Below are 26,871 nucleotides of genomic sequence, written 5' to 3' on the forward strand. Positions count from 1 at the left end.
ATGCCATCTCAACCCCGAATGGAAATTTCCTCAAATTCTTCATTACCGAATGGATATGTTGAAGGTACATTTTGACAGTCTACATGCGCCTCTAAAAGCCTCTTCAACTAAATCGCTTCTGAAGGTATAGGCAGTGTCAAAACGGGTAAGTTCGAGGGGTTATCTCTCATTCTGAGGTCACGGCGCGTGCACTGTAATCGGCGCTTAACGCTACTCCATTTCATCAACGTATTCTCATAACCAAACAAGAGATTTCCAATTTTTTCAGGAAAAAATTTACATTTTTTCTTTCATTTTCCAATGATCCTTTTTCTCCTGATACTGAGACAAAATTCTCCATAAAGCTGCAGTTGCTAAACTGAGCTTTTTGCCTAGCCAACACTTTGCACCCCGCAATCTCCTATCAGTTACACCGAACCCAAAAGCCATCAACCTTCGTCTCATTTATGCTGACAATTTCTTCAATATTCTAAGGCAGCTAATTTAAGAACTGCCTGCTCATTAAATCTCGCACTCATACGGCTTCAAATGATTGCCTATAGAATCGAAGTATCGGTGAACGGTCTCATGAAGACCTCCTAATTTATAATTAATATAAACTCACGAATACTCTACAATTTTCCATAATGTTTTACGTATTTTGAAATCACAATGATCACAATCATAAGAAAAATGTCACTAAAGATGAACAAAAGAATAATTGAACATTAATTTAAATGGGCGTTACGGTGACGAAAACGTGAGCAAAGTGGGTTGTTTTCATGTGGACGTGCTCACATACAATAAAGACATACATATACATATATCCATATGTTGAAGAAGATCATATCTGACCATATCATGATATTTCGAGCCCTCTCTAGGAAAAATTAAACCCAGCAAAAATTCCACTTGACAATGTTCGTATATTTATATATGAGTAAATCTCGCGAATGAAGTTTGAATAATTATACATTAACTATACTCAGGTACAATAATTCTAATCCTCGATGGAAATACAGCTGACTTTCTTGCACAGCGCAGTGACCTGATTTCCTTGCGCGCAAGAGTAAGAGTGTTTCAACTGGGCGAGGGGGTATTGCAGTGTATAAGTTTGTGAACGGCACATAGAGACTCCATCAGTGTTGGTGAACGAGTTGAACGAAAGGAAAAAGGAGTTGGATAGTACAGGCGTAATGTATGAAAGAACTCGGAGAAGGGGGCACCTAGACTGCCAGCAACGTAATATTCGTCACGGTAATAGTGACTGCTTTCGATATTACAGCAGCACTAATGTTATTCATTTGTGATCTAATGACGGAAAAAGGAGAGGAACGAGAAATAAGTATTTACTGAGGTGATGAAAGTTCTGTTATTTATTTTTCGGGCCTATGCCAACATGATGCGATTTGTTAAATCTATAGGAACGTTCATCGCAGATTAAGACCAGTTATTTATTTCCTGTGATTAATTCATCTTCATTGCGCAAACGGTGGAATGGAAAGGAGATACAACTCGCCAAATTCAGTTTAGTGGATATTGTCATGTGTCTCCCTGGTTCCTTAAAGTTTAGTAACATGGAACTCATCCCCCTGAATATTTAATAACAACAATTGAATTGAGGGGAAAAGAATGAATGATGGAAAAGAAAAAATTGTCGAATAATTGTAAATCAGTAGCCGCTCCTGGAATAAGTAGTAACAGCTCCGAGCGAAAACATGGTCAGACCAAACAAGTGATCTGACCAAAACATGGCCGGGGGAGTTTCTACTTTTAAAAAATAGTAGAAAGTTCTCTTCGGTAGTTCTGAAGGACAGGAATCGACCGTCTGACACCCCATATTTCTCACTTAGGGAGATAAAAAAAATCATTTCCCTCTCACAAAGTGAAGAGATTCCTCAAGGTAGGAAAATTTGAGGTCCCTCCAGTTGTCCTGGCAGCTGGTCATTCTTGAGTGGAAACTCGTCAAATGATAAACGCGTGAAGAGAATCGGAATAAGTAACAACCATTGAAAATATGAAGGATAAAATATATTCGGAGATATATTTTGTAGAACGACCTGGCCGCATTTAGTCTGCGTATCAAGTGCACCACTCGATCCACTCAGCTTGGAATGCCATCAACATGTAACATACACGAGCATCTACTTTGGTACCATGCAGTCTATATGTCACTGGCATTAGTACACATGCGGCCAAAAGAGCTTGAAACAAATTTTCTCGGAGTGGTCCACAAGTGAGTGTTTTAGCAAAGGTGGCCCTAACCCAGATTATAATTGTAGGAATAGAGGGTAAGCAAAGGAGATAAATAGATAAGTGGATTATTAGTTGAATGGATCAACGGGTCAGTCAACAAAAACCTCATGGATCGAATGGAAAATAATTCAGGAGTTGAATGAAATATGACAATGAAGAACATGACGTAGATCTTGGCAATGAATAATTTAATATGCCATTTGCTTCAAGTTCGAAAAGTGACCTTCGTCAGGCTGCAGACACCCTGGCGTCAAAACTTGGAGGATTATGTCACTTCTTGAATGGACGTATCTAAAATTATGCGCATGCTATCATTATCAATTTTTACCTTTTTTCAAACATCACAATTTACCTGCTTGAGGTGTTTTATGGGCGATATTTGAAGGACGGTCATGGAGGCTTTTTTATAATTCTCATGTTACGGTGACTTTAAATGATTAGATCCCACCATTTTACCCAGAGAAAAATGTTGAAAAAAAAATTAAAAATAACCAGAGACATGAACCATTTTGTTTTCATCCAGAAGGAAAAAAAATTGTCAGCGATTCTCAATGTGAAATGGCATCCCGACGCAGTATCTTAGCCTCGCATATATAAGATACCACATCCAAGTATACTTGATTTCTATTTATAATCCCTCAACACACGTGTGAAAAATCTACTGCGCAAAGTTTTTGCAGCCAATATGAATACAATGAGTGTATGCGTATTAAAGGTATCATGTATATAGCCTGTGGCATTAATCTATTTATCTGACTAACAGAAAACTTATCTTGTGACTCACTGAGCTGATTCCGGTTCGACGCTTTCTTGTTGATGTTCCAAAGAATATGTATCTTTCAATTTTCCTCGTTTCATATCTAGTTGGACTGTTCGTGCTCGATGATTTTCAAAATTACTACTTCACTACCCTGTAAACATTCCCCTCAAACAGGATATTCTAACGTCCCTCAAAATTTTCTAAAAATGACAAAGGGATGGAAGAGAGATTGAAAACATTTTTCTAGTGAATTTTCATATCAAAATATATTTGTGCTTTAACATGAAGACACCCGTGAAAGGTAATCTTATTCTCGGTATACACGTTCACGTCGAACGCTGTTCACAAATTCAATGTACATTCATACCCGTACAATCTCGTGCTTGCCAGTTACACTGTGCGTGAAGGCGAAGAAAGAAACAAAAAAAAAATTATAATAAATCATAATCGTGATGAATCCAATTGTCATGATGCATCTGAAAACGCGTATACACTGTTTTAACAATTAATTTGCAATCGCTCGTCTATGGTCAGAGTGAAACTGCTTTGATATTCCGAAAATTTGAGGTGTCTACGAGAGGCTTGCTTACTAGAAACTATAGAAAAAAAAAATACATGAAGGAGAGGAAACTTGCTGCGACTATACAACAGAATGATCAACAAACGAACAATAAAATAGATGAAGCCCGCTTCAAAAATTTTATCCATCTTTTTTACTAGTTTTCTCGAACGGTAACTTAAAGTACAGAGGACTGACATTTTGTGATCCTCAGTATTGGAATATTATGATCTATTTTGAAAATGATTCCATAACAATTTCTGCGATTTGGTCATTTCCTTGAATGAACGAATTAATTATTACATTCTCGCTCGCTCTCTCTCTATCTCTCTCTCGCTCGCTCACTCTTTCTTTCACACTCTGTCTCTCTCTCTCTCTGCATGTTATCTAAAGAAAATATATTAATTTTTACTTACAATGACGATAATTTTTCTTAACAATTAATGTAAATTCAAGTTAACTGTAATACGAGTGTGTATGTATGTTGAGTAATCCGTTTCCCTTTCGTTTTTCCCTGTTGCATACATCCTTTTCATTAACACAATTTACCGTAATTCATTGATCCATTCTTCTCACAATTGTTCTTCTTAGTCAATTTTTTTTTTCTTTCTTGTTCATTCGCCGAGAAAAATAACATGTCGATATCGATGGATTAAATCAATACAGTGCGTGGTAATTATGGTATCTCGATATGCCACGAGTTACTTAGGTACAAGAGCGATACGCTAATTAATTAATTTACACGATTATAATCTATTACACACCGTATCTAATCACAACGTCATGCGAAACAATGTATAAATCTATGGAGAGACTTTATGCGCCAACTACCAAGGAATATATACAAGATGCTTTTCATAATGTTTTTTTATTTTAAAATCTCAGTTTTTATCTCCGTATTCGTTACACTTTCTGTCATATTTTTTTTCGTCTTTATTGCACGGGTTTGTCAAACCGTATTTCCAGTCTTAATCTATGATAATTTTTCTTCTCACAAAAATACCAGAGATTGTAAAAATTACACAGGGAAAAAACTCATCTCATATTTGTCATTTCGAAAAATGAATGTTAACAGTGAGTCTTGAGCAGGAGATCAAAACATAGCTGTCACAGGGAAAAACAATCCCCCCCCCCCTCGGCCTCCTTCCCAACATTAAATTAAAAAAATTTACAGACATTGTGGATATCATCATTAAGTTCACAAAGCATCTCCTGATGAATGTGATTATAATCCCTGCTTTCAAATTGGATTAAATATGATCGAACGAAAAGAGTATTTCAAGAATGCTTTTTTTCTGGAAAGTTTTTCCGACGTTCCTGAGTCCATTTAGACATAACTTTTGAAATTTCAGAGACTTCAGCAGACGTACAAGAACAAGAGAGATTTATTAAGTCGGTGCTTATATATGAGGTCAAAGGGAGCATCGATAAGTCGTATATTCCCCCTACATTATCGACCAGTCGGCAATGTGGAAGAAATACCGAAATTATCAATGACCTATTTAACCTCGTGTATAGGCCGGAATTTTTAAAAATTATTTTCGTTGTTGGCCTGCTTCTCGGATTTTCTCGAATTTTGCCGACACATCGTCACGAAAAACTTGCATTCATTAGAAAATACTTCATAGATTGTGTGATGTTAACCGTCTTATATTGCGGACCCGAAATGATCACACCGATGATCTAGCGGTGTGAAGCAAGGTCACAATCGCAGTATCTCGAGCCTCGCAACATAAAAAATATGAAGTGAATCATATTTTACCTTCCCGCTGACCCCGGAGGAAGACACTTTCTCCTTAGCTGACTTTACCCATCCGGATAATCTACCTCGGACAATTCATTCATTCCTCAAATAGTGATCTCTAAAAAATCGATCTGATTACAAAGACGCACAAATTCCCAGCATCTTTGATAATTTCACGAAGGTCGGCACAACTACAATCCTCTATAAACAACAAAACGAATAGAAAACGGAACGAAGAGAGAAATAAACTTCTTCCTCGACGATCTGAAAAAAAATTCCGATGTTACGGATGCTACATCGGTCCAACCGCATGTTGCTGAAACTGATCCAAATGCCTTGATATTTCACGGTGCAGCTGTTCGGGGACAACGCCAACGCTGCTGAAGAGTGATCTTAGCACATTGAGCTCCTCGGTAAGCAGCTCAATCCTTTTCTTAAGTAGATCATTATCCTTGACCAGTAATTTCACTTTTTCCTCAGTTTCCCTCGATCGTACCTTAGCCTTTTCCCGGCTTTTCCTCACCGCGATATTGTTTCTCTCCCGTCGTCTCCTGTACTCATCGCTTGCCTTATCCACCGATTTGGATTGTTTCCTAGCAACAGCTGCAGCAGCAGCGGCAGCAGCTGCCTGGTGTTGATGTGACATTACAGGTTTCATTGGTCCCCTCTGGGGTTGCTGATGATTTTGAGGTTGTTGAGGATGTTGATGGTGCACCGAATGACCGCCCGGTGCTGCTGATGGTGTGAGATTGGTGAAGGTGGGACCACCATTGGCAAAAGGCCCATTAGCTGGACTGTAACCACTGGTTGAATATTGAGGACAATGACGTCTGTAGTCAGCTGGATCCACTGGCTCTTCTTTGATACTTGGTGATTCTGATGTTGAGCTGTTGCTATCACTACAACTGTTACTACCCTGATGATAGCTTGCACCACTGTGTACAGGTTGTGGCATATATGCCAGAGTTGTCCTTGGATATCCAGTCGTTCTTCCTTGTTTAATTCCACCATTGCCACCACCGAGCATGTCTAGGAGGCCATCGTTGAAGTGAGAATCATCGATGAGGTGTTGCAGATCCAACGATATTTCCGGTGTGTTGAGATCCGTTAGTTCACCCGCTGCTGCACAATGCTCAGCATACTGCTGATGTAATGTTGCTTTACTCGCTGATACTTTACTTACTGCGACACTTGTCTGTTGATTGTGATTAACTTGGAGTGCTGAATTATTGTTATTGTTATTATTATTGTTGTTATTTGTGAGTACTACAGGTTTCTTGAGCTCCGGCGCACCCGAACCCTGGCTCTGGTGAGCAGCCTCATACATAACTGGTGATTCCATATTATCACTCACTCACGCATCACAGTTTCCTATTAAAAATAATTTAATTACTTCCTCAAGGTTGGTGAGACGAACTTCACAAAGTCCCTCAGTCCAGCTGTTATCACTTCAATTATTACAGTCCTTTCCAATGTTTACTCATGGATCTTAAGGTCTTTAAATGCTCATCCTTCACCACAACACTGTCCAAATTATTGTCAACAATAATTAACTTGATAATCAATTAAATCAATTAAACATAAGTCATTCAACGTAGACTAAAGGTATCGTTGACATGTTTAATGGCGCAGGGAGTCACCAACAAATCACATGAAGAAAAAAATTAGGTACCAACCGAGCTCTGTCGAACGAGGCTCAAAATTAAAGAAAACAATAATGAAAAATTAATTGAACGAAAGCATCCAAACGAGTGTTGGCGCGCGACTGAGTGACACAGCCGCACGCTGTAAGTTTTCAATGTGGTGGGCGCCAACTTCGAGTTCGTTCAAGTGGAGAGCGCATGCGCAAACATTTACTCGCTCACTCAGTCCCTTCTCTTCTTCATTTCTCGGGCCTCTCCTTAGATCATGGAGATGAACAAATTCTTATTTTTTAATTTTTAAATTGTTTCGAGACTCGAATCATTTTTTTTTCGTGTAGTTATTTTGTTTCTAATGGTTTTTTTATTCGCGGAGGTAGATAAGGATATTTTGAGGGTTTGATGGTGGAGATTCAATGGTGAAATGAGACAAGATTATTTTGGTATTAATGGGTTATAATAATCAAGTTGGTAGATTTCTAGTTGAGCGAAAATGACAAGGAATGTGGATGGAAGTTTAGAAGTTAGAAGTTTGCTCATTCTGCTTTGCTACCAATAAATTGATAACATGCTTTCCCATTGATCTGTTCGATTACTTGAAGATGAACGCGCGAAAAAAAGATATTTTTTTTTAATACAAAAATATTTTATCAATATTTTGTACAGAGTACTAAATCTATTTGGACGAGGTTAAAATTTGAGAAATCTCAAATTCAATAAAAATTATTTTTCAAGTTACTGCTCATACATGAGGGTAAATTGATGATCCATCAATTTGAGTTTGTTTCCACATTGCCGACGGGTCGATAATGTAGGAGAGAAATAAGAGTTATCCATACACCCTTAAATTCATGTACAAGAAGATTTTTTTTATTTATTCGTTTTCTTTATTGTTAAATAATAATGTTACAATTCATTCTTCTTATCGTTCTCCTTCTGACATTTTTAAAAATCACAAGAACTGTCTAAATACATTTACAATGTAATAAAATTTTCATGAAATTAGATGTATATATTCCGAGTGATTGAGGCTGGAGATACCAAGACGAATTTAAACAAAAATTCAATGTCTTGGAATCAGTACGGCAACAGAAGTTTTAAAAAATCACACCCCTTAGGGTTTTTTATGGACGTAAAAACTTTGGCCCCAGTTTGGAAATGAAATGATAGAATTAAGTATCTGAAAGCTACAATAAATATTGCAAATATTAAGTTACTGAACAATTCCCTTAATTCATAGTTAATGAGCTCAACACTTCAAGTTCTCAATGGAAGTTCAAGTTCTCTGAATCTAGAATTTGATATTTCAGCGAAGGGCTCGATTTCATGAATCACTGGCTCTGTCTCTGTCTCCACAAGGATCTGCTGGAGCCATTGCTGAATTTGTTTTGGATGCTGATGTCTTTCAATGTTTTCGCTATTGTTTGAGCCTTCTACAATTTTTTTTGGCTCATTATCAACTGAAACTGGACTGTTTTTTTCATCTGTAATGATTTCAGATATTTCCAGAATTTGGGGTTCTCCTTTGCTGGAATTTAAATTGATTTTAGAGGCTAGAGTAGTCGTTCCAATAGTTTGATCCTCAAAGTAATTAATTGAAGAGTCAGGTGAACGGCAATTAAAATTGAGACTTTTCACTTGTGAAATATCCTGGCACTCAATAGCCATGTTAATCTGCGCTGCTGAGACAGGTGAACACAGAGGTGAGCAATTGTTATTTTCAATTTCCCCTTTTTTCTCTACAATCCTAGGATCGTCTAGACCTACGTTGGAATCACAATGAACTGAGCGGGTGGGTGATTCAGATAAATTCATTTCCCTGTCTAAACTATTGATACTCTCAGTATGATTTTCGAGTTTGATTGATTTGTCGAAGCTAACATGATCTTTGTTTGTTTCCTCGTACTCCTCAATTTTGTACGGTTCGACGTCTTTTACAACGAGTCCGTCATTGTCCGGTAGTTCTAGTGTTCCAAGTTTCAGGATGGAGGATTCTAAATACTGCCAGTTATCAAGATTTATGTTGATGAATGGTACTGAGGGCAGGAGCTCCCAATTTGACTGAATTATGCATAATTGTTGATTGTGAATTACTTCGATTTGACGTAACAACTGTTTCTCGCGAATTTTAAGCGAATTTGACAGTTGACTAAAGCATTTTGACACTGTAGAACGAATCTACAAAATAAAATAAAGGAATTGGAGGTCAGTTATGAATCATCCACTGAACTCATGTGGGTTTTAATTTATTTAATTAATCTTGACTCCTACCTGTGCCGAATTTCTCTCCAGTATTTTCCTTTTATCTGTGATTGTCCTCACTTGTGCAGTATCGACCAATCTTGACTGTGTATTCTTTCCTTTCATATTTGTTTAAATTTTAAGATAAAGGGATGTGACAACAATGAAACCCTTTAACAGCTGATTACTTAGAATGGCTTGGGTGTATCAAAGCTTCACCTTACTTTCTTTATATACTAGCGCCACCTCAACCGCCGGCGGCGCTGATCAGTATTTGAGGTCGATAGAAATGTTTTCACTGTACGCATCAAACAAATTAATAGATAAAACAAACGCATTTGCAAGAAAATTCTATTCAATTTGTACAAGTTCATTGGGCAAGACCAATGGCACCAGAAACTGTTGGGCATCTTCTTCCAAAAATTATTTCTATAGAATTTCGTCGACTCGAATTACATAAATATTTGTTAACAAACCGTCATTGTCTTTCTCATGCAGTTCATTGAATAGAATTAGGGAATACTTCTTCTTGATATGAATTTAAGCATAATTTATTGCTGTGCCTCCTTGGTCTCAGGAGAATAGAAAGAAATTTATGACAAAAAAGGCTGGAAGTATGATTTCCTATGTATTTACACTTTTTATTTCATATTTCAACATTATTTATCATTGTCGATCCGAGTTTACAGTAAAATTAACTCCAGAATTCGCTTACAATAATTCAATAATGTAAATACACACGGATGAGAAGGGAAATTGAAAAAATTGAGTGAACGGAAGATCAAATTCCTGGATTCAAAGTGCTTTGATTAAATTAAATTTATCAATTCTTGATTACCAAGGCTTATCGTGGAGAATCATCATAAGATTCTCTAGTCTCTAATCTATCGAGAGAATCATAGATGAAATAGAAAAAAAACACTCGAAACATACGAATTCCTGGAATGAAAACAGAATCCAACTGATTTTTGGGAACTATAACGTATTCTAAATCGAAGCGAAATAGGTAAAACTACGGTAATTTCAAAGTTACGTAAAATTATAGCTCAGATATGACCATTCTTCATACGAAATTTTACTGAATATGTTTCGATAACGAAAATCAATTCGGGAATAAATTTGTACGTTGTTACTGAGAATATCTTTATGGTTTAGATTTTTTTTCATCATTATCAGTATCTAAGAATATAATTTAGCATCATATAGACTCATCCATATATGCTCATGTGAATTATTTTATAACAATGTTGTCAACTCAATTGTCTATCCACACACATACTGATGATACTGGTAGTGTTCCAAGTGGTAAGGGAACTGTGCGCAATTGGCGATAAAAAATTCATATTTTCTTCATAGTTTTATGTCACATTATACCTCCAACGGCTTCAGGACAATTAACCCTCAATATATTATTATCATAAATAAATTTGGTCTATCGGTAATAATGTAAATACGCCGGTACAACCCTGGCAGTATTTGGTTAGGGTGAATCACTGTTACTAGAATTTCAAATAGTTAGAGTTAACCTTCTGTAGTCTATGGAAAACGTAAGGATTTTCAAGGTCTCCTTTGTGAAAATTCCAATTTCAAAATGGTAACTATGCAAAGATAAAATTTCAAAAGACTGAAAAGGTTTTTTCATCGATTGTGTTGTTGGTTTTTTTTTTATTGAATTTTCCATCTGTTCACACAATAATTGTCAATTTAATGCAAGAGGAGAATCGAATCAGTCTGCAGTATTCACTTAATAATTGTCTACGTTTTTCTAGCAAACTGGATTCTATACCCTTGAAACAAGTGACCGGGGCAATTGCCAATTGATATTTAAGGAGTTTAAAAGATAGTTCTATCGGGAAACGGTGAAAGGGACTAGGTTCAAAATTTGTGGGCATCTTTACCGTAGTAATTTTTATGCATGTAATACTATTTCATCTATTGATACTCTCGCTATCAACTCTGTAAACCCATCTGTTTTCTTGAATGCCCATCGAAAATACCATGTAAATAATATATAATATTCAGGTCAAAGGCTTATAGGTAATGCTCACATTAGAAACAACATCTCGACAGTTAATCAGTTTGGAGAGCAGAGTCGAAAGCGCGTTCCCATTGTCCATGTAATTATTCTCGTAATGAATATTCCATCGTTTTTAAAAATATTAATTGCAAAATAATTAAATGTTTTTAACTTATTCTCTTTCACCATTTCATACTGTAATGACTACGTAAAGTTTTGGGAATGATAAATTGATCGACAAATACTTGAAACATCGAAGTAAAATTTAATTATTTTTAAAAAAAGATTAATTTAATTTTCATTTAATAATTATAACTTGACAAAGTGCCCCGACCAAAGTGTGTATAAAACTATTATGACCTGCTTATTATATAGTTCTTATTCCCTTTGAACTTTAATTTGCAGCATTTTTTTCTAATAAAAAATATAATCAACGTTTATGGTTAGTGTACATCGCCTAAGGTTCAAAACTGACATCAACATACAATCATTGATCAATATAAATCTTTCAGTGAATCTTGCAACAATAATTCTACATTTGGAATAATATATGGGCGGGAAGGAAAAAGAGGGATAGAAAAAGTTTAAAAATCATTGATCCATAACTGGTGTGATGTTGATCCAAGTCATGAACCAGAAGGTGAAATTCTTCACTTACGCTGTGTATTACATGTTTTATGGTATATGTGTGAGTGTAGCGCTTCAGTTTCTCCTTCGTTTTCATTCCAATTATCTTACTTGTTTACACATACATTCCACTCGTTCAGTCTGCACACTTCCAATAACACCTGAAACATTAGTTTCATCATTGATGATTCATTGAGCAGAATATTTGCATAAAGAAAATATAATTAAATCACTGAATTCTTCAAACTGTTCTAAAATATTGTAAAATGATTTGAAATCATGATTGTTCACTCACCATAGCTAAGTAAGTAGGGTTTAGCCTTCTCTCTTAATAGCACCAGGTGCCTCAGCGAGACCTTTAACTTTGAGCCTGTCTGCTGTCTTCAAGAATGCTGGCAATTGATCTTGAGAGACATTAACTTCTCCAGCATACATAAATTCGAGGATTGCTTGGAGGTGACTATATGCAACGTCTTTAAGGATAATTATTGGATGTTTGGACGGATTTTCCTGTCATGTAGAAGAGAAAAAATATTTAAATGGTGGAAAACTTCACGGCAAACTACGAAAAAAACTGGAGAATAAACAGGCACAAAAAAAACTCACTTCAAGGAGAGATTTGAAGTAGGGACTACACGCTGAAAGCACCATTTTGTGAGCTTTGCACGTTTGTCCATCACAGGCAAGTGTCACGTCTGTAAAACTCTTTTCGTCTCTGAGATGTTTAAACGACGACACCATGTTCGATTGAAAATCATTCCACTTGAGAAAAAATTGTTGCTGTTCTCCTGCCATTTTTAATTTGTATTTATACGATTCGTCTTTTAAGTGGATTCTGTGTATTCATAAAAACCACTCCGATGATGAGTTAAACCTGAAAAAATGGTTGGGCCTTTTAGGTTAAGGCAGGTACACAATATTGGTGTGCATGTGCTTAAAAATAAGGAGCACGAAGGGCACAGACAAACTCATGGGCACCCAAACATCAAGCGAATATGTAAACGTTGTCTGTGGGCAAGAAATCTTGGAAAAAATAATAAATTTTGTGACCATTTAATTAGAACAATAGACATCCGTGTGTCTGTTGTCTAATTCGGTTGAAGATATTTGTTTTTCAATGAAATTTTACCCGCGTAAAGAAATGAGAAATTACTAACTTACCTCAGATTAAGGACAATTCAAGCAAGCTTGCTTGGCTTCTTGGAATCCTTTGGCTCAGATTAAACACGTTACCTTATGTACATATAGGTAATTAGAAATTAATCTATTGTATTCTATATATACTATAGTCTTGTGAAAACTTTTACTCGATTTGCGACAATTTTTTTTTCTCTTTCTTCCTTCTGTATTTTTTTTGTTGTGTCTAATATTACGGTCATGAATAAAAGAGATCATTCATTATGATCGCATGGTCGAGTGGAATTGGCCAAAAGAGGTCCAAATCCACTAGCGCCACAATGAGAATGCGGTCATTGAAATTACTACAGACGCGTCACATGACCCGTCAAGTGACGGTCAAATGACATGCTATATTTATAGTGGCTGTTACAGTGTGCATTTCCCTTCTGAAAATGTGGAGAGTAATATATTCCATCCATCAAACTAAAAAATCTTTTAAAAAACGATGTAAAATTGTGAAAAATGTTGCCTGCACGGGACGATATTTGTTGAAGCCCTTAGGGTATTTAAGACGTCACCGGACAGGATGACACGTAGTAAAATGTCAAATGGCCTAACACCTACCTGTGTGCTTTCTAATACACTGATAAGTCCACCATGTTTTCTCCATTATCGACGGATCGACAATATGGCGGAAATGCTGAAATTACCGCCATTTCATTTAAACTCATGTATAAGCTGGAATTTCATAAATTATTTTCATTGATACAATTATCCTATGTAATCGTAGATTTTTGACGTCATTTTGATAAACTTCAAAGACTTTTGACCAGTATTTAGGGAATATCTTGGAATCTAGAAACTTCTCTAGAGAATTATTTGCATAAATATGATTTTACATACGATAATTCTACACATATTATCGAATACCAATAGAGAATCTCTTCACCTGACGAATAACATTGCCTATTTGCATAATTACCATGTGCCATTTCCCTGGCAATGGATTTTTTTTCTGTTTTTATCCCCACTCGAATGGAAAAGAGAAGGGAGAGTCAACAAGAAACATTCACCATCCATTTCCACCATTGCCACTGATTCAATGTAATGACAGCTGGTTGCAACACATTGAATGACGTGCGCCTGTACTGCCCGTGTAGTGTAGACCGTTCATAGCAATAATCGATTTTTCAATACGCAACGAAATCATCCGAATACGTCCGATTACTGTGTACGTTACGTTGCGCTAACCTACGATTTTAACTTGCGCGAGACATTTCAAGAACGGTCTATCACGTCCGCCCCACTGGGTTCATTATTTAAAACATGTAAAATGTGCAGTTGATGGTTACGGTAGAGTAATATTCAGTGCTCGTGTGCTGAAACGAGAAGAAAAATCCGCTGATTGATTGGAGATTAGTGCGTTAATAGAATCAGCAATACCATGTCAGAGTTGCGGAAGAGAACCGTGGGGGAAACGTCAGGCATTAGTGGTGATATCAGCGAGGATCAGGTAAAGATTGTGGAACGATTTCGTGTTTATGTATTGAAGAATTGAATTTTTTTGGTTCCTCTGGGGCATCAAGCTGCAGGACTTCAATAATTAAAATTATTAGTGGACTTGATATCCATCAGCTCCCATGAATTTGCTGGAAAATTGATAAGACAATGGTCTTTTAAAAAAAAAAATTATAGCACGAAACTTATTTCGCACTAAAAAAATATCTTATACTGTTAAATTTATTTTATTTGTTATTTTTAAGTTTTCAAACAGGGAAGTCCGTAGATACTAAACCCCCTTTTTCGACCTATTTCTTTTTACAGAGAGAGGACGTTGAATCCGAAGACGATGGAAAGCTGGAAGTCGATGAATTGGCTAAAACTCTCCCTCAAGGCACGGATCACACCCCGAGTATTCTTGGAAATGTGCTTTCTGGCTTGCCCGAACGGTAGTTGTTACCAAAAACCCACGCACTCTTAGGAATTTTTGTTTGATTTGCTCTTCGTATTCTAACTCTTTTGCAGCTGGAAAAATTGGGTCATCCGGGGTATTTTCACGTGGCTAATGATCGGAGGGTTTGGTCTTATTATTTATGGAGGGCCTTTGGCACTGATGGTCACAGTCAGTATTTTTCTAATTTATAAAGTTCTCCCAAAAAAGCTGCTGAATAGCACAGAACTGCCTAACACCTTGTTTTATTGTTCCAGACTTTAGTCGTACAAGTGAAATGTTTTGAGGAAATTATTAACATCGGATATGCCGTCTACAGGATCCACGGATTACCCTGGTTCAGGTCACTATCCTGGTATTTCCTCATAACTTCAAATTATTTCTTTTATGGAGAGAATCTAATGGATTATTTTGCTGTGGTCATCAATAGGACAGTAAGTGATGATGAAACCGTATTGTTATAATAAATTCATGATACAACGTAATTTTTGCTACTGCAGAATGTTCTAGTATCCATCGCCTAGTAATTTTCCTAATGTATTACATTGGTGACGAATAAATAATAGAGTTGCATAGAACTATAATGTGATAGTAGGACGGAAAAATGGTGCTGTTAGATTGAAAATCCAATTTGTGAGTTCTGATCCGAGTTACGTTTTACTTGTTACTGGGGACAGACAGTAAATCAATAACATCCTTTAGAAACTATCCGATATGAAATGAGACTTCTGACACATTAATTCAACTAGCTGTGTGGCTTTACCGGGCAGAATAAGAGAAGACTGAATTTGATGAGAAAAAAACCGCGAAATGTTTTAGAAATTTCTTTGGAAAACTATTGGAAATAATTTTCTAATAAAGTTGACCGATATTCCTGGTTTGCAACATGAAGAAATTATATAAATGGAAAAATTGAGCCAGGCTTAAATAGCTAAATAACCAATTTTATGATATAATTGCAGCCTTTGTAAAGTTCATATCAGCTGTGTCCTCTGACTAATGGTAAATAATAGAAAAGATAGGTACAAAAAAATTGTGCCAACTTTGTAGCGCACCTGATAATATTTTTAAACCTTTCTGATAGTTTTAAATTTCTTCGGAGAACTGCCGAATTTTTTTGAAACGTCTGCAAGTTTATTCGTCGCAATAGTTTCTAGTCGGGAGCTTAGGAATGTTAGAAAATTCAAAATGTTGAGGGCAATTCAAATCCCCTCACCCACTCATAATAATCTTCATCGACTGTGTACAATTTATTGTTTTTCAGGACCTTTTGAGGGTGTTGGTGACCTATCATCGATTTATCTCGTTTTGCTTGTACATTGTGGGATTCGTTTGGTTCGTTTTATCACTGGTAAAGAAGTATTATATGAAACAATTCTCTCTCTTCGCGTGGACCCATGTGGCGCTCTTGATTGTTGTCACACAGAGTTATTTGATCATACAAAATATATTTGAAGGACTAATATGGTAGTTACTTTTGCTTTCTATGGCCAAATGAACTCTTTTATGGTTTATTTTTCAAATGCTTTGATTTGGACAATTTTAGGTTCATTGTTCCAGTAAGCATGATTGTGATAAATGATGTCATGGCGTACGTCTTCGGGTTCTTCTTTGGGAGAACGCCTTTGATAAAACTATCGCCCAAAAAGACGTGGGAAGGTTTCATTGGCGGGGGTATCTCAACTGTCGTACTTGGATTATTGGTAACATGACATTGAATGATTTTTCTATCCAATTGACGCAAAAGAAATATTTATTTGGAGCACTGAAGAGAACAAAAATTTTCTAATTGATAAAAAAAATATGCGGTGTGAAGTCACTGATATACCAAACTTTCGAATTCCACTCCCTCATTATATCTTGATCTCAATGTGCGTTGACGAGTTTATTCCCCGAATCAACGAGGGAAATTCTCGGAGATAAGAAGCAATCTTAGAATTTTAGTCGACTCACTACGAAAATGTTTCCACTATCAGAAATTTGGTTCACACTACATGGTTATTTTTTATTGACTAAAAAATTATTTCTCTCATCAGCACCACCAGTAATGAAGAAGATTAACAAACAAAAGTTGGCAGAAAAATTATTTTTGCCTGAATTGTGTCAGTTTGTTCCACTATACCCTAGTTGTAGTAAAAATTAGGTATCATAATACATGTCGTTTTCAGATGTCGTACGTACTGTGCCAATATCGCTACTTTGTCTGCCCCATTGAGTACAGTGAAACTTTGGGAAGAATGACGATGGACTGTGAACCTTCTAGTCTTTATCGACCACAGGAATATCCTATTCACAGTAGTTTACAGATAATAACTAAAGTGGTATGGAAATTGTCTGATGATTCACAGGAAATTAAATCAATAATGCAAGGGAAATTTAATTCACCCATTTTTTTCTAGTTTGGAAAGAAAACAGTTACTGTTTATCCATTCTTGCTCCATTCTCTATCCATGTCCGTATTCAGCTCTGTAATTGGGCCATTTGGAGGATTCTTCGCCAGCGGATTCAAACGTGCTTTCAAAATTAAGGTATGGGAACGCATTTTAGGTAAAAATCCAACCATCTTGCAATATGCATAATATACTACTGTAAATTCTAGGATTTTGGAGATGTCATTCCCGGTCACGGTGGCATAATGGATAGATTCGACTGTCAGTACCTGATGGCAACATTTGTCAATGTATACATTTCATCATTCATTCACACAGCATCGCCCCAAAAATTATTACAAGCGGTTTATAGTCTGAAACCTGAACAGCAACTACAATTGTTCACAGCGCTTCGTGATTCGCTGGAGAACAGAGGTCTCTTTAATTTAACAGCACCCTAAGTGCCAATTTTTTCTGTCCGGTGGAAGATTCAAAAAGATCTGGGATTAATTGACTTATCTCTTTTATTTGGTAATGACTAAAGAGATGAGCCTTCTATTTTTCTGATTATTCCTATCGTCGAACGACGAACAAATCATTCCATAGTTGAACCGCAGTGATGAATTATTTTCATAATTCTGGAAGACTACATTTATTCTCCCCAACTCCCCAATTAGGTGATACGTTTTCGTCTCTGTTCAGTATCATTGTTGACCGTTAGTATATTTTTGCATGTAAATAGTTCATGAATCTCGATGTATTGTGAATTGTTAGAAATCCTTATCATCAGTCATCGACGGTTTTGTCTGACTGTCACCGCATGGCCGTCTTTCAATACTTGAATGAGATGATCAGGTGCACAGTGGAAATACTTAGATTTGACCAAAGATAAACTCATGCAGCATTCCCCCCCTCTTTTCTAATTTTCACTAATGACCAAATCATCTCTTCGATTATGTTATTCCGATCCTCCCATTCACATCACAAAATGACTAATTGAAATTGATAAGAAAAATATTGCCACGAAACTTACTTACTTTACTTAGTTATTTCTTTAAGCCAATCTCCCTTTTTCAAATTATTTTGTCGAGTATGTAGGAAATAAATGTACCTATATTGCCCATTTGTGGAAAATAACGAATGAGTCAATGCAAATTAGATATAAATGTGGTCCAGCACTGCTAGTAATAGCCTCAAGAAATGGATAAAGATATCGCACTCGTGCATAAGTAAATTGTGTCACAACCGGAATGGGCATCTGGGAGAGTGTACAATATTCAACATCTCTAAAATATCCATTCCATTTTGTGGAGATAGCTCTAGTCATTTTTCGATATGCATATTCCATGAATGGCTCAATTTATTAATCGACGAATGCAATATCATTGTGAATAAATTAAATAAAAAACTGGAAATAGGAGACAGCCTTGCGTGTTTTCAGTGTCAAATGTATACCAATGTACAATGAAGAGAAGAATGGATTGTTAAACAGGACCATTGAATTATAGTAATTCTCGTTTTTCATTTGCGGAAAGGAGACGAGTCATGAGACTCTTCATTTTATTATCCAAATATCATTGGACGAATGCTGCAGAAAAAAATCTAGCAAAAGACTATTTTTCGTAGAAACGTATATGAGCTATAGAAAAATCGTTTATGATTATTGAAAATCTTTTAATTTCGAATAGGTTGACTTAATCTCGTGCAAGAACTTTTAGTATTTATTCTTTTCTCCTACAGTGCCACAGAAGTCAGAGAAGCACTGCTGATAAAATCGTAAATTGATCTATTTCTTCCTTGTATGTTACTTCAATCGTTTTTTATAGTTCACTTTACCGAAGAGCTTCGAGAGTATGGCTTTTAGCCGAAAAATTCTATTGACTGTGAATTCAACAATACGATTTTGACCAATTCACTGAAATCATGGTTTCGCAAAGTATCTTATGGCGTACCTAAACCATAATATTCTACATTACATTTTTTGTTAATTTTTTTATATCGTTGGACAAAATTAGTTTATTTTATGCTGTCGTTGATGTTTCTGTTTGTAATTACCAAAACGAAAATGCTTGCAACAATTAATGTGTCTGTTCAAGTTTTTTCATTATAGAAGACTTTAGAGTATAAATGAAAGGATTAAAGGGGAAGAAATGCTGTATGGCTGAATGTTGATGGGAATTATCCTAAGGTTTAAAGTACCTTAACATAGTATATATACTCTATATATTTATGTAGGAGCAGGGAGAGAGAGAATAAAACCGTTACAATGTAAAACAAGTAATTTGATTATTTTTAATCTAATCTTTGAATTTTATTTTAATCAAATCAACGGTCTTTTATAAGCCCACAATTGATTGTGGTCATAAATTGTATGAATTTTTTCGTACATGTATTTGAAGAAATATAATAAGTTATCGTACTGACCACAATATTCTTTCGTTGAATGATTAGCTTCCTGCAGAGCATAGTTTTCAACTTTTCCATAGGCACACTCATGTAATTCCACGAGGAATTGATGAATAGCTTCTATAGTCGCTAGATACCACCGGGGACTTTTTTTCTGATGGCGCCAGAACTGGGAAATTCGGGACTTCAGGATTACACATGGTAAAGCGCGTAATCTCTCGTCTCTGAAGATTGCGTTGGTCTGGTGCCATGTGCTGTCAATAAATACTGCGCGAGTTATTGGCAGGCTCGAAAGTTTGGAAAGTGCACTTGTGCCATTATTTTCAGGCTGAGAGAAGAGGCTCTCGATTGTTGTGGCACCTTTAGTGGGAAATACTAGTACAATCTGAAAAAGTATTTTATTGTTTCAATTTCTCGAATATCGTAACAGATAACAAATCCCCAATGTACCAATTAAATTGTTTAAACATTTGTTATATGAAATTAAATTGGATTAGCTCTGTAGGAAATCCTGAGTGCTCGTCGTTTAGAAAATAAAGATTAAATACTGTTCTTTTATTAGGAAGTGCACACCTTATCATTCGGTGAGAACTCTGGAAAATGAGGATACGTGTAGATGTTCACATCCTGGGGAGCCAGTAGTGCAGCATGAATAGCTGTACTTTTCCCATCAATTTCCTTGGCATGCTTGATAATATCCACCTTGATCGGAAGCTGAAATTAAAACTGAACATTGAAATTACGATTAATAAATCGTAATAGGAAGAAAATGTGCTCAGCATAGGAACCCATTACCTTAACCTGTGGAAAATACTTCTTGTCGATGACTGGTGAGTAACAGGTATAGCAGAAAAATTTTCGTGACTTATAACAGTGTTCACATATTTCTCTTCCTTCGACTGTGTTGAGAATACTCGGATCATCAATTTTCAGCATCCGGAAAGGTGCTCTATCAATAATGTCCTGTTTCTCTGCCAAATGTCGCTCATAATCAGGGGATATCAAACGGTCCTGCAGTGCAGGCACCTCTTCGGTCATCGTAAATAAAATAACAGAATGTTCCTCGATTGCTTACGGCTCCGGTATTTTTTGTCGCAGCTGAAAATACTGAAGTGTCAATTTCACATATATGCACGTGTTTATTTACTTTTGATTCTTCCACCTTAAACAGTTTGGATCCGAAGAGAGTTCACTAGGTGAAAGGATTACTAGTTCCACATTTACCCGGCCGGTAAGGTAGGAGTCCATGAATTATTATTCACAATCGGTCTCAATGGACGTATTACCAGCTATATAATTAATTTTTTAATGAACTCTTGTGAGATCATTCGGCAATTATTGAAGATAATTTAGAATTGAAGGTCAGAATTTGGGAGCGAGTGGTTTTTTCTTAATTACAAGTGTTTTTTTTAATTCGTTTATGCCAAGAAAAAGATTTGAAATTAACACAATCCATAGATTCATACACAAGACCAATATTTTGAAACTTATTGTATAGCATATAAATACAAAGTTGTTGAAATCAAAATAATATAAATTGTGTACGATTATCGTAATACGGTAATTTAATCTATCTAAGATTCATGGTTCATCCAAAAGCGACAGGCTATTCGCAGTTGAATTTGTTTTTTTGGATTTCAGATTTACGATATCAATCCGCTGGATATATTTTCTCATTTGGAAGAAATCATCGCAGTATCTACGAAATAAATTATTTAAAATTGATTTCTTTGAACATTCGATGCAAAAACATTTCTGAAAAATCTCAAATAATTTTCTAATAAAAATTTTATGCAAACTGACAATTGTGAAATTTTATTTTTCCCAATCCTCAACCCTTCAACACTTAGTCCTCAAAAGGTGGACATCTGGAGCAATTTCTCAAACGAATTTATGTTAACGTTACAATATGTAAAAAAAGACGTTAGTTCCATTGTCGACAGCGAAATTCATCGAAATAAAGTTGCACCGTGATTCTGCGGAGTGTAGTTATTCAACATAAATGTTCTTCACAAGAAAATGCTATAAGCAGGCCGAATCGGCCGTCAAAGTTTCTAAATCTTTTATCGATAATACCGATCTATGAAGCACTGCCATTAATCAAACTAAAAAAATAGAATGAAAGTCTCGCTGAGCTTATATTTATTTAAATATTCATTTATACAAGGGTCTCATTTCAAATAGTATGACTTGATATCTTTGCCAAGATGGGGCAAAGAGTAAAATAGGATTTGCAGGAATACACCGATAAAGGAAATTAAGCATCTCAGCTCCTTGATTAAAAATATCAAATCGTACGGTTTCAAATGGTACACCCCTTCCATAGATGCGTTGTCATACGCTGGCTGTCAATGAAGTGACACTTCGCTAATTTCGTCCCTTGTTAAGCCAGCTCCGAGAGTTGGTGGCACAGTGGATAGAGTATTTTCTTTGACAATTGTATATATTCTACATCTATGGCACATTACGGGTCATAATAATGGGAAAACAATTTGTGCTAAAGTGACTATGTTCCTTGACCCATCATAATGGTTATGTATAATCAATCATTTGCGCATTACTTGGTAGAAGATCCAGACTTCAAAGAAAGATGGCACAAAAGCACTGTCTTTGGTGAATACCACGGGTACTGATAGTTCGCTGAGCACATTCTCGAACATGGAGAGAGATTCCGGGCACGATGCACCATTTCCCTATTAATTCATACCATTTTTTATAATAAAATATAAATTCGATGAGAAAATGATCATTTAGATGGGAAAATTATTACATGGGTCATGTATTTCCCCGAGGGCTTCAGTACTTTCATTGAAGAATTTAATATCAGTCTGATGAAATCCCACGCATCACCGTGAGGCGTTGTACTAATAGGGATGTCAGTTAAATCCCCGAAGACGTAATCAAATTGGCGACCTTCGTCAATCATGTGGGCAAGAGCTTTCACGCAGTCTCCAACAATTATCTATGTACGATTCCAAAAAAATAATAATATAAAAATTTCCATTCATCCCTTTGTCATCTTGGGCATTTTTCAATTAAGAAACAATCTTATTCAACAACTTCTATTATAGAATACCTCATAATTATCGCCCTTTCTCTTATCCAAACAATCTCCGCAAATGCTCCTCATGTGCTGACTGCAGGCTTTCATAACCACGTCGTCGATCTGCAATCAAACTTTCGCGAAATTCATAAGCTTCCAACAAAATTGGATTGATTTTGAGTAGCACTTACCTCAAGCATTGTAACATATTTAGGTTTTTCTTTGAGCAGTTCCCATAGAAGTCCACCATCGCCACCCCCCAATATCACAATTTCCTTCCCCGTATAGTTCTCCTTCCCTCGTTGCATGAGGGTTTCAGTATAGATAAGATCAGCCTCTGACATATCTGATTGTATTTAAAAAATTACACTTACAATAAACAATACTTAATCAGCTATTTTATACTTTATTCGTTACCTACTTTGGAGTTCATCGAGTACCAGCAAATTCCCCAGCGATTTTGAGTGGACAATTTGCACTTTTTGGTACGGTGATCGAGCCTCAAAGACTAATTTATCAATATCGTACTCTAGGAGTCTCTCATCTTAAAAAACATTAAATAATGAGAAAATTATAAATATTATTATCGAGCAGTATGTCTACGTACGCCAAGTTCTTTTATGGTAGGTAAAACGTATGAATCAATTTATCGCAAAAATTTGTGATCCTCTCAAAACAGACCAAACTGATTGCAGAAAAAAAATTGTAAAAGATGGAATGGTATACACACTGAGCGGTATTCTATGTACATGCATTTTGTAAAAGAAGGGTTGATGCGAAATTGACATGTTGAAGTGATACTCGTCAGGGGAAAATAGATAACACCACTTGCTATTACCGATGCTAAGCTCAACGGGAGGGAAAGTCTTGGAGAAGAAACGTCGCCAAATGCATAATTTGTTTAAATGAACATTGACACTATACTTGAATAATAAACAGTCAAATGCCGATATATCAACGAACTACAGTAGGCGCTCGTTATAGTCGGGCTCATGAGAGATTACGCGCACAAAAAATTACGAGACAATTTTCAATAATTAATGTTGATAACGTTCTAAAGATAATGGAGTCGGGCCGTCAACTGGGAATCTAATACAATTTTTCTGGCCTCCACTTGGGAGAGAAATAAATCTAGAATATATTTATCTCAATCCATTCTAACTATACACATCAGGGGTTTTCTGCATCTCCACGTATCGGATCGTTGAACACAAGATTTGAAAATTTACCGTAAACATATTATAAATAAAAAACTCACCGGCGGTGGGAAAGTATCTCTCAAATGGCCCACCGCGTTTGAGTGGGACAAGCGCGTGTGATCGAGTAGCTGTGGCCGCTGCTTGCATTGCTGTCTCCAAGTCTCTGGCCGACTATGATTAGCCGTCAAGCGAACCAATGAATAAACAGAACAAATGGATCTATCTAGTTAAAAGAACTTTCTACTTTCCATCATAGGGTGGAAATCCCCTTCACACATAATCACAAATAACAAACACAGTGATGATGATTGTTATTCTTTATCCCTCATGATAATCATCCTTCGGACAAATTTTATTTCCATTTATCTGAAGAGACAGAGAACCATATCAAGGGCCCTATCCTCTTAAATAATCCACGATTATACGATTGGATGTGATATAATGATACAATGCTATTTAATCAATTATGTCGAAGAAAATTCATAAGAATTATTGAGTGCAAGGAGGTTCTGGAGATTTTCGAGAAAAACTGAAATACAAGCGCTGGGGATATTCGTCATTCAGCATTCCTCGGCAAGCGTCCCATTATTCTAAACTCTCTAATTTATGAATTCCAATTTTAAACAAACAAATTAATAATCTTGTTGAATAGTGGATAATAAAATGGTTTCATCATAGCAGATATAACAAGGAGCTAAAGGAAAAATGTGGATAAATAAACGAAAAATATCAAATATAAAAAAGGAACAAACTCGAGATTGGATTAGGGATGCGCAAAAGTTCTTGACGTTCCTTGGAGCAATTGATTGATCATTACAAATTATACGAAATCATCGATCTCTCCGAATATATTCCGCCCCATCGTTTTTATTTACTGTCATCCGGCAGAATTCAAATTAAATTTTGACCTATGGGGACGACAACGTTCTCTATTAGTTTTTGAAGGTTTCACTATTTTCCAAATCTGCCTACCATAAGGTAGTGCAATTTATGACGGAGGTAACTGTTTCAGACATTCATAAAAGTCCTCATATCGGAGGAGTCAGATTAAAGTTGGCAAACGCCAAGTGCCCGCAAATGTAAAGCTCAACACGTCGACAGTGAAACTATTCTCACACATGTCGTGTGAATCAGCAACAGAATTATTTAATTAGAAAACTCGAAAATAGTCTTCCTGCCATTAAATCCGCAATATGAAATTCGCAAACCAGCTAGTTCCACTGCTCATGCATTTTATTTCCTATCCAGCATCTACTCAATGCGTCGTATCGTTCCGATCGTAATAAAAAATCCATTTTCAAGGCCGATTGTAATTATCTTCTGCTATTTGGCAAGGAGATGTACAGAAATATATTGAATCGTAGAGCAAGGGGACACAGTCCCAAACTAAATTTATCTACTGAAGATTGGAACAGTTATTATACAGTTGAAGAATAATGCAGTGATTAGAGGCCTTTAGTCGTGACGCCGAGAACTTTTGCACACTCCTAATAAATTTTTCGGTAAAGCATTTTTCTACCTGATAGTGTCAAATAGAGATCATATATGGTTCCTCGCCTTACAGGTGGTAAACGTTTGCTGCGTTGGCTATTTAATGCCATGGCAATGTCAGCTTCCAAGTCACGCCACTGCTACAATGTCCTGTCAGTTAACGTTGTTTCTTGCCCGTTTTCAATTAATCATTAATTGCTACTATGATTTTCATTGAGAATGATTGATGTGAAGCAGTTACTGTCATGATTGTATCAATTTTAGTGGTGTAATTCTCATAACCATTCGGACTTTTTTATCAATATATCGTGGAGAAGATTGTTTCGAATTATGAGGTTATTTATAGTTCCTAACTATGCATTAATTAATTAAATATAGCTATAAGAAGGTAATAAAGATAATACCTCGAGGCTCATGAGGGCCTCTTCATCATCTTGCTTGTAGTACTCAATGTTAACTGTCACGAGGCCCTCAGCATATCCTCTGACGGTGATGAGACTGCTTCTTGGTCCAGCATAGAGGACAAAGAAACTGTTGTCGATTGTTGAGTCGGTCAGGGTCTTGAGACCGTCGAAGTGGTCCCTCAGAACACTGGCAATCGATGATTTCAAATTTGAACGCTTGTCAGTATCGCAAACGACGTTGGATGAGACCGTGAAGTCCAGGAGCACAGTATGAGCCACCATTATAATCCCTCTTGACCAACTGCGGAATGAATGGATGAATCCCAATTAGTTCGATTTTCTTGTCCAATTTATTTAAATCTATCCTGATTAGCAGGGATATTTATCATCGGTCCATTGTTCCGATAGGATTCAGAACAAATGATCCTTGTGATTCTCTGCGATGCCTCGCTACCATTTTAGCACAAAGTTACCAAAATTATATTAAGCACATATCCCGCAATTTTACGTCATCATTGCACAATTAAGAAATGAGAAATATCAAGTACAGTATGAAGAGTTATCATGATAAAACGCCTACAGCTATTTTATTATAAACAAATTGTACTTTAACAATGATGATTGAGGATGATTATTAGTGTGATAAATTTCACCTGTCGTTGAAAGATGAGAGAGTCGCTGTTCAACACGATTATCAATTTTTAACCACAATTTTACGGTTGTCGCACGAGCTATAGCAGTTTTATGTAATTCAGGTAATTTACTAGAGCAACCCGGGATGCTATTAGGATTATTATTATTGTTATTCACTATTGAACAAAGAGGCAGCGGTGATCTGATGGCTATCTCGGGATCCGAAGAGCACTCAAGGCTGCAATTAGTTTCATCTTATGAAACAGATGGCGATCAACGCAGTTTTATTGTCGCAATGCCGCCGTTATCAGCAACCAGTCCGCTAATAAACTAATTCTATCGTTTGTACTTGCTTTGTACACTCTATTTAGGTACAACCATGTATATTAGTTAGTTTTCTCATTTGCAACCCCCCACAGGCTAAGTACATAGG

At 36.2% G+C, this 26,871-nt stretch overlaps 6 protein-coding genes across 8 annotated transcripts; 1 reads left to right on the forward strand and 5 right to left on the reverse strand.

Annotated features, from left to right (window-relative positions):
* Positions 1-3,233: 3,233 nt before the first annotated feature.
* Positions 3,234-7,076, reverse strand: LOC135161542 (CCAAT/enhancer-binding protein). Its single transcript, XM_064119220.1, has one exon. The coding sequence runs from the start codon at positions 6,638-6,640 to the stop codon at positions 5,591-5,593; it is 1,050 nt and encodes a 349-aa protein (XP_063975290.1). The 5' UTR covers positions 6,641-7,076; the 3' UTR covers positions 3,234-5,590.
* A 694-nt stretch (positions 7,077-7,770) lies between these two features.
* Positions 7,771-9,643, reverse strand: LOC135161543 (uncharacterized). Its single transcript, XM_064119221.1, has 2 exons — positions 9,210-9,643; positions 7,771-9,116 (listed from the first exon to the last, which is right to left on the reverse strand). The coding sequence occupies exons 1-2, from the start codon at positions 9,303-9,305 to the stop codon at positions 8,196-8,198; spliced, it is 1,017 nt and encodes a 338-aa protein (XP_063975291.1). The 5' UTR covers positions 9,306-9,643; the 3' UTR covers positions 7,771-8,195.
* Positions 9,644-9,794: 151 nt separating this feature from the next.
* LOC135161548 (longitudinals lacking protein-like) lies at positions 9,795-13,369 on the reverse strand. The gene is made up of 4 exons (XM_064119225.1): positions 12,985-13,369; positions 12,430-12,697; positions 12,119-12,333; positions 9,795-11,984 (listed from the first exon to the last, which is right to left on the reverse strand). The coding sequence occupies exons 2-3, from the start codon at positions 12,616-12,618 to the stop codon at positions 12,139-12,141; spliced, it is 384 nt and encodes a 127-aa protein (XP_063975295.1). The 5' UTR covers positions 12,619-12,697; positions 12,985-13,369; the 3' UTR covers positions 9,795-11,984; positions 12,119-12,138.
* A 668-nt stretch (positions 13,370-14,037) lies between these two features.
* On the forward strand, positions 14,038-19,543 carry LOC135161539 (phosphatidate cytidylyltransferase, photoreceptor-specific). Its single transcript, XM_064119213.1, has 9 exons — positions 14,038-14,455; positions 14,767-14,891; positions 14,968-15,064; positions 15,151-15,327; positions 16,158-16,360; positions 16,440-16,596; positions 17,062-17,214; positions 17,293-17,421; positions 17,493-19,543. The coding sequence occupies exons 1-9, from the start codon at positions 14,387-14,389 to the stop codon at positions 17,721-17,723; spliced, it is 1,341 nt and encodes a 446-aa protein (XP_063975283.1). The 5' UTR covers positions 14,038-14,386; the 3' UTR covers positions 17,724-19,543.
* Positions 19,251-21,651, reverse strand: LOC135161544 (tRNA-uridine aminocarboxypropyltransferase 1). The gene is made up of 3 exons (XM_064119222.1): positions 20,464-21,651; positions 20,242-20,382; positions 19,251-20,053 (listed from the first exon to the last, which is right to left on the reverse strand). Exons 1-3 carry the CDS (start codon positions 20,704-20,706, stop codon positions 19,583-19,585), a joined length of 855 nt encoding a protein of 284 aa, XP_063975292.1. The 5' UTR covers positions 20,707-21,651; the 3' UTR covers positions 19,251-19,582.
* A 142-nt stretch (positions 21,652-21,793) lies between these two features.
* Positions 21,794-26,706, reverse strand: LOC135161541 (spermine synthase). Of its 3 annotated transcripts, XM_064119217.1 has the most exons (8): positions 26,459-26,706; positions 25,806-26,106; positions 23,970-24,081; positions 23,133-23,255; positions 22,903-23,057; positions 22,745-22,834; positions 22,439-22,630; positions 21,794-22,361 (listed from the first exon to the last, which is right to left on the reverse strand). In XM_064119217.1, exons 2-8 carry the CDS (start codon positions 26,085-26,087, stop codon positions 22,215-22,217), a joined length of 1,101 nt encoding a protein of 366 aa, XP_063975287.1. In that variant the 5' UTR covers positions 26,088-26,106; positions 26,459-26,706; the 3' UTR covers positions 21,794-22,214. The 3 variants fall into 3 exon arrangements, with proteins under 3 accessions (XP_063975287.1, XP_063975289.1, XP_063975288.1); XM_064119219.1 differs by lacking the exons at positions 23,970-24,081; positions 26,459-26,706 and adding an exon at positions 25,430-25,538 and having other exon boundaries at positions 25,806-26,087; XM_064119218.1 differs by lacking the exons at positions 23,970-24,081; positions 26,459-26,706 and adding an exon at positions 25,430-25,541 and having other exon boundaries at positions 25,806-26,087.
* Between the last annotated feature and the right edge of the window lie 165 nt (positions 26,707-26,871).

Source organism: Diachasmimorpha longicaudata, chromosome 4, assembly GCF_034640455.1.
Source record: "Diachasmimorpha longicaudata isolate KC_UGA_2023 chromosome 4, iyDiaLong2, whole genome shotgun sequence".
NCBI lineage: Eukaryota > Metazoa > Arthropoda > Insecta > Hymenoptera > Braconidae > Diachasmimorpha > Diachasmimorpha longicaudata.

What these genes read in the sequence shown, in the direction of transcription:
- LOC135161541 (XM_064119217.1), bottom strand. Translation starts at nt 26,087, where the DNA reads ATGGTGGCTCATACTGTGCTCCTGGACTTCACGGTCTCATCCAACGTC. An exon ending in AATATGTTACAATGCTTGAG is followed by an intron (nt 22,835 to 22,902) that starts GTAAGTGCTACT and finishes GTTTGATTGCAG; the next exon opens with ATCGACGACGTGGTTATGAA. An exon ending in CGGGGAAATACATGACCCAT is followed by an intron (nt 22,362 to 22,438) that starts GTAATAATTTTC and finishes ATGAATTAATAG; the next exon opens with GGAAATGGTGCATCGTGCCC.
- LOC135161544 (XM_064119222.1), bottom strand. Translation starts at nt 20,706, where the DNA reads ATGACCGAAGAGGTGCCTGCACTGCAGGACCGTTTGATATCCCCTGAT. An exon ending in AGTATTTTCCACAGGTTAAG is followed by an intron (nt 20,383 to 20,463) that starts GTAATGGGTTCC and finishes TTTTAATTTCAG; the next exon opens with CTTCCGATCAAGGTGGATAT. An exon ending in AGTTCTCACCGAATGATAAG is followed by an intron (nt 20,054 to 20,241) that starts GTGTGCACTTCC and finishes ATACTTTTTCAG; the next exon opens with ATTGTACTAGTATTTCCCAC.
- LOC135161548 (XM_064119225.1), bottom strand. Translation starts at nt 12,618, where the DNA reads ATGGCAGGAGAACAGCAACAATTTTTTCTCAAGTGGAATGATTTTCAA. An exon ending in ACTTCAAATCTCTCCTTGAA is followed by an intron (nt 12,334 to 12,429) that starts GTGAGTTTTTTT and finishes TCTACATGACAG; the next exon opens with GAAAATCCGTCCAAACATCC.
- LOC135161543 (XM_064119221.1), bottom strand. Translation starts at nt 9,305, where the DNA reads ATGAAAGGAAAGAATACACAGTCAAGATTGGTCGATACTGCACAAGTG. An exon ending in TGGAGAGAAATTCGGCACAG is followed by an intron (nt 9,117 to 9,209) that starts GTAGGAGTCAAG and finishes TTTATTTTGTAG; the next exon opens with ATTCGTTCTACAGTGTCAAA.
- LOC135161539 (XM_064119213.1), top strand. Translation starts at nt 14,387, where the DNA reads ATGTCAGAGTTGCGGAAGAGAACCGTGGGGGAAACGTCAGGCATTAGT. An exon ending in GTGATATCAGCGAGGATCAG is followed by an intron (nt 14,456 to 14,766) that starts GTAAAGATTGTG and finishes TTCTTTTTACAG; the next exon opens with AGAGAGGACGTTGAATCCGA. An exon ending in AACGTGCTTTCAAAATTAAG is followed by an intron (nt 17,422 to 17,492) that starts GTATGGGAACGC and finishes TGTAAATTCTAG; the next exon opens with GATTTTGGAGATGTCATTCC.
- LOC135161542 (XM_064119220.1), bottom strand. Translation starts at nt 6,640, where the DNA reads ATGGAATCACCAGTTATGTATGAGGCTGCTCACCAGAGCCAGGGTTCG.